General features: G+C 44.7%; 1 protein-coding gene across 2 annotated transcripts in view; it reads left to right on the top strand.

Annotated features, from left to right (window-relative positions):
- kmt2bb (lysine (K)-specific methyltransferase 2Bb) overlaps positions 1–6,368 on the top strand; it is a 78,435-nt gene that overhangs the window by 65,066 nt on the left and 7,001 nt on the right. For both annotated transcript variants that reach the window (XM_023792236.2, XM_023792237.2), the window contains exons 28-35: positions 121–288; positions 790–3,937; positions 4,034–4,129; positions 4,461–4,579; positions 4,742–4,879; positions 5,128–5,380; positions 5,545–5,652; positions 6,132–6,215. In XM_023792236.2, the coding sequence (XP_023648004.2) occupies positions 121–288; positions 790–3,937; positions 4,034–4,129; positions 4,461–4,579; positions 4,742–4,879; positions 5,128–5,380; positions 5,545–5,652; positions 6,132–6,215 (4,114 nt within the window). The remainder of the gene's footprint in view (positions 1–120; positions 289–789; positions 3,938–4,033; positions 4,130–4,460; positions 4,580–4,741; positions 4,880–5,127; positions 5,381–5,544; positions 5,653–6,131; positions 6,216–6,368) is intronic.

Consider the following 6,368-nt stretch of genomic DNA (forward strand, 5'->3'; position numbering starts at 1 on the left):
CTCCAGTATCTGAAATGCCTTGGAGTGTGTTGGTGTGTATGTCAGTGAAGCACACAGCTGGGCAAATAAATTTTTCCACTTACTGTGCTGTGCTGCCATGTATACTACAATTTTATACAGAAACTAAATCCATGGATCCCCAAAAGTTTCCAAATCACTCCCCAAAAGAAGAACCTTCCTTCCCACCCCCCCTAACAAAAGCAGACCCAGGAGCGAGACCCAAAGTCCCTGGTTATCCTCAAACCAGGAAACCTGCTGGGGGAATGTCTCGACCCCTCCCTTCCCCAGGTAACCACTGCATGTATAAATAGGCTTGCAAAAAACATTGCAATTGAAGGGATTTCTTTGGCATTATTAATTTTGGAAAAACTTGAGAAAATGCTATTTGAAATAAAGTAATTGGGCAGTGGTGGCCTAATGGCTAGGGATCCGCACTTGTAATTGAAAGATTGCTGGTTTGAATCTCTGACCAGCAAGGCATCATTGAGATACCCTGAGCAAGGCACTTCTCCCTGAGCGCTGAATTAGCTGCTCCCTGCTATGTCATGATGGGTTAAATGCAGAGGACACATTTTGTTGTTGTGCACTGTGTGTTGTGGTGTGTCAACAATGATCACTGATCACCAAAAATTCTAAATTCTAATTCCTTTTTTTCAAAGTAATGATTTGGAAATCATTCCTATTTGTTATATAGTCCATTGGCACAGACATTATTATTGTTGTTGTTGTTATAAAGATGATAATGGTGATAATTTGACAACTATCTCACTCGCGTTTCTTCCTCTTTAGGGGCAACACTTTCGAAATCTCACCATATCCTCACCATCAGTGATTTGGATGAGACCTGTCGTCCACGTCGCCATAGTCCCAGCTCAAATGCCACTGGGACCCGCAATCGCATCTCGTCCCCACCCTTGGGTACATCCTCAGGAGCGATCGCCCTTCGAGAAGCTGGGTCCCTGCACCCCAAGAACTCTCCAACAACCTCTCCAGATTTCTCTGTTGGTGCTACTGAAAATCAACTTCCCTGTCCTTCGACTCGTCTTGGGGGTCGCAGCACTCCCTTAGCGCATGGTGCCAGGATGGTAGCGCCCCACTCTACCTCAGGACTTTTCCCTCAAACCCAATGGCAAGACAGTGTCAGCTCTCCTGCTTTAAATATGCCTGGCAGTTCGTTTTCTTCACAAACCGTTCAAAGATTATCTTGTGATTTAAAAAGGACAGACTCAACAGAAAGGCCCCATGATTTTACTGTATCATCAGAGCCACAAAATATAGTTTCTGCAAACATTTTACCAGGAAAAGGCACTTCTCTAGTTTCGAATCAGAGTTTCTCGTACAGTCCATTTGATGCTGACTCTGATGTGGGCGTAACCACAGACCTGGAATTTGAAGAGACCTTGCTTAATGAAGGTGTTGCAATGAACTGTGGAGCCCAGATTGTGGTTTGTGGGGATGGAGAGGAGAACCTGGATGAATTTCGAGATGGTGAGGTAGACATAGGTAAAGGGACTACTCATGGCAGAGCTTCTACTCAATCCAGCTTGCCACCCAGGGAGGACTGGGGTAACACATCCTCTGATGATGACATGGAGAATTACTACAATTTCTCCCGCACAGTAGTGACTCACACTGTCCACAAGGAGGTTTCGCAAGCTCCAACACCCTCTTCCTCAGGTACCATTTCCCAGCTAGATGGTGTGGATGATGGGTCAGAAAGTGATGCTAGCATGGTCACCAGTGATGGTACTCAGAACTTAAAGAGCTCTACCCAAACTCAAATTCAGAATCCCAACCAGTTACTTCATTCACTGCATCAGGAGGACAGGCAAACTAATGGATTATGCAACCTGACTGTGGCCTCTACATACCCTGGTTGTGGTACATTGGCCAAAGCCAGTACCTCTTCTTCCTCAGAAGTACCGTATGGCTACACACGCTGTGGATCCCCCAAAGCAGAAGATTCCAGTAAACAGGAGAGTGCCATTACAGAGCATACCTTGTTGCATTACACAGCAGCTGACTCACTTGCACCTCACAAAGCTTTTATGCAAACAAATGAAGTAAGAAAATGTCCCGCTATAGACTTGCCCTCTGGTCTTCAACAGTCAATTAGCATTGTACCTGCCAAAAATTATGATAATATGACTGGTGCAGAGCTCTCTAAGAGTTTACAGGTTCAAAGAGAGTCCGATTCAGAACTTTCTCTTGTGCAAGAGCGTCGTGACCTTCCTTTACCAGATATTTGCATGACTGATCTGGTAACAGTCCAAGATTCAGTGGACACAGACTCAAAGAAAGATCGCCAAGGAGTTTTCTTGGATCCCAGCAGTGGGCATTTTGTTTCAGCTGAGGATGGCTCTGCGATTGACTTGAACCCTGTAACTGAAGGCATAGATAAAACAGGTTCATTGGAAGGCACAGATGATGGCAGCCACAGTACGATGATACGTCCTTTTCAGTGCACACCTGTTCTTCAAAGAGCTGTTCTTGATAGCTCTCAGGCTTCTCCAGGTCCATTACGGCACCCAATCTCAATGCAGCTCCCGATGCCGACTTTCAGACCTGCGCCCCTTGCCCACATCCGTGCCACAGTTGACCCTCTGCATTCTACCAGGATGACAGTTCTGCCTTCTGTGGAGAATTTCCGCACCTCTTTATCACCCACCGAACCCTGTCGTCCAGTTCCTGTTACAGTAACTTATGTTTCCTCTGGTTTTCCTTCTCAGAATGAAACTGTTGTATCTTTGACACCAAGCTCTGGTCTCCCTCTTGGGTCCTATAATTCGTTGCCTGTCCCCATGTATCCGGCCCATACTTTACCAACAGGTGGTACAGCCGTTTCTTCTCACACCATCACTAAAACTGAAGGTCTATCTTTTCAATTGAGGGATGCCCCCCAGTGCCAGCCAGTACGTCCCACATCTCATCCTGCCCCTATCTCTACACCCACCCCCATTTTAATAAATGGTTGTAATTCCACACCTTTACAGAAGGATGCCTTTGCTGGGCGCACTATCTCGATAAACTTTTCCACCCCCAGACCAGCACTGGAGCCCCAGCAACAAGTAGTAAATCAGTCTTTACCGGGTCATGCAATACTCACAGTTCGTGAGGTGGGTGGCCCCAATGTTGACTCTACCCCACATGTCTTACTTGTCAATCGCCTTGGTCAGATTTTTGTCAAAAATCCAGAAAACAACACTTTTCAGCTACCTAATCCCAGTTCCCCTTCCTTTGCTTCTGTGAATCAAATCGCTAGCCTCCTTCAAAGCAATGCCCTGTCTGCCACTCTGGCAGCTGCAGGAAACGTGTCAGGTGTCGCAGGACCGACAGTCCAAACTCAAGCCCCCAAGATGGTGACCCCTGTGACATCACTATCTGTAATGCACCCAGGAGCCTCTGTCCACCCTGTAGGCCACAGTGGTAATGGGATGGTAGCAGCTCCTGAGGCCTTTCTGGGAAGGAAATCAAAAGTAACGATCGATAATACAGCCCCTGGGATGAAAAAGTCCAAGAGCAGGAAAGCTACTCCTAACCCCAAAAGAAATAAGTTAAATATGGCGGCTGTCCCCAGCCCTGAGCTGTCCACTATTCAAGATAAACCCTCACTAAATGCCCAAGCCATAATTAACAAAGCCATGGCTAGCTGCTACAGTCCTAGTGGAGCCAGCATTCTGAGCCCTTCTCATTTACGCACCTTGAACAGAGTACCGGCGCCAAACTCTGTGGTGCTGCCCCCTGATCTCCTTATTGAACCTGAACCTGCAGCCACACCTGTAAGCACAAGCTCTCGCCCCCGTTCTCAAGTCCGCATTAAAAGGGTATCATCCTTATCAGACCGTATCACAGCCAAAAAGTCAAAGGTTGACATCACGGAGTTGGAACCTTCTACTACACTGGAAGAACAACGTAAGACTAACAGTACTGTGGCAAGGTGGGTTGAGAAAAAATGTTGACGGGGTTTAGAGAAGTCAAGATTTTGGTTGGCTAGTGCGGTCGTCTTGATAAATTAACACGGTGTTCCTGTCAGGTCCGGAGGTGTCCGCATAAAAACTCCCACTGTGAAAGGTGTTTTGGACCTAGATGATCTAAAGGAGGAACGCCAGGGCAGCTTTGAGAACCCAAGGTAAACTTTAATGACCATTGCATTGTGAATTATTTTGTTTTAAGAAGTAGGAATGAATCGATGAAAAGAATTGGGCAAAGAAAACAAAACGGCTTCGAACATGCATACAAATATGACTCCACAATCTAGGTACAAAATTGAAAACATTTTAAGCAATTTAAATTGTATTATTGGTAAAATAAGTAGGAATTAACTAAAATATTGGAAGTAACTGAAAATATATAGATCACTTGGATAATGCAATTACTCACTTGGATAATGCAATTACTAATGGAGTTAGTGGGCTGAGAAATGTTTTACTTAATGTTTTACTTTTTTTTTTATGTCACAGGCCAGGACCATGGGATCGCTTATCTTCAGCATCTAAGGGCGGGGATGTTAGCTACAGCAAGCCACTTATGTGGGACAGCGCTGGGCGCTATGCCCTAACTGACTGGAATAAGCACTCAGGTGGCTCCTCCATATTCATGCCATACTTGTTTTAATGTTAGTCACTTAATACTGACTTAGCACTGTTTGGTACCCTTAATCTTTCTGGGAATTGGAATTCTCTTTGTGTATAGTGCTCTTGTTAGCCCTAATGATGTATTTTGTGATATTTCTGTTAAACAGGTGTAATCTCAAGCTCAGATGATGAGATGCCTCCGCCTGAGTTGGATGATGAGTGTCCTGTCAACAAAGATCAGCCTCATCTGCGCTTTGAGATCACTAGCGAAGATGGCTTCAGCGTAGAAGCAGACAGTATAGAGGGTATGATACTGTCTTCTCCCAAGCCTTCTGTATGATTTTATAAATGCATAAATTAAAAATTTGTAGTATGCCCAAACTGAATGCATTTACACACTGACGTACCATTGGGTATTTGGCTGACATTCTGGTAAGTGTAGCTGATCGTACCTTAGTTCCATGCAATGAAATGATGAATATCCAGTCTTTGTAAGCTGTAGGAAAAATAGACCTTGTATATTGACCCGTTGCTCTTTCTTCTCATTTGTTAGTGGCTTGGAAGGCTGTGATCGATGGAGTGCAGGAGGCCCGAGCTGGAGCACGTCTCAGGCAGCTGTCCTTCATCGGCATGGGCGGGGCACGCATGCTGGGTGTCCTCCATGACGCAGTGGTATTCCTTGTGGAGCAGCTCCAGGGGGCCAAGCGCTGTCAGCGCCATACCTTTCGCTTCCACAAGCAGGACACCCAAGAGGAAGAGCTTCCCGTCAATCCCACTGGCTGTGCCCGCTCTGAGGTTTATCTTAGGTGGGGCAGCATTTTATTTAACACACAGTGCACCATCATAAATGCTTATGCTATTTTTCACCAGAAATGTTATCTTTGCACATAAAATTATTAACAGTAATCTTGTGCTTTCAGTCAAGATACTATCAGTTAATGGATGTTTTTTGCTGCATGTTTCTTCACAGGAAGTCCACCTTCGACATGTTTAATTTCCTGGCTTCCCAGCACAGACAGTTGCCTGACAATGGCCCTTATGACGATGACGAGGAGGAAGTTCCACTGAAATCCACCAGGTAAAAGACAGCTGCTGGTAGAGCAGGCTCTGTTCTCAAATGTGTTTTGACAGTGTGCACATAAATATCACATTTTACATTTTATCTTGTGCCTAATTTTTCTGTGGGTTGGAGTTGAAGTTTAATTTGCCTACTCCTAAAATTCCCATTTCAATGTTGTGTAAACTATGTTGTATTTACATAGTATTTGTTTGCCTTATCTCAACAAAAGGAATTGCTTTCCTTGTAGAGACCACAGTGGGTAGACAGGAAACAGGCAACATAAACATTTTTTAACTGGAAGATCTTTTTAATCAGAGGTTTAACCATTAATTAACTGGGAAAAATGCCAGAACACTAACTTTGCTACTATTTTACATGATTTTGTTATTTAGCAAGCACTGTGACCAAGTTAAACCAGGGTGAGGGTGTTTCTCTCCTCCTGTGTGCTGATAGCATGTTGATTAGCCTGTTGTGAACTCTTTACTTTTTTCTTAAAGGCGTGCAACCAGTATGGAGCTTCCTATGGCCATGCGCTTCCGACATCTGGAGAGAACTTCAAAGGAAGCAGTGGGAGTGTACAGGTTGGCATTTTCTAAGTTCCCCAGGGCTGCACACTGCAGATTAAATGGTTCCAGCTGCAACCAAAAATATAAAGTCATGGACAGGGGTGTAACCTTACATAGAATAAATTAAAAAATGGTGTACACGTAACCGTGTCGTGGCCAGATGATATA

The sequence above is a fragment of the Paramormyrops kingsleyae genome, chromosome 9, assembly GCF_048594095.1.
Source record: "Paramormyrops kingsleyae isolate MSU_618 chromosome 9, PKINGS_0.4, whole genome shotgun sequence".
NCBI classification, from domain to species: domain Eukaryota; kingdom Metazoa; phylum Chordata; class Actinopteri; order Osteoglossiformes; family Mormyridae; genus Paramormyrops; species Paramormyrops kingsleyae.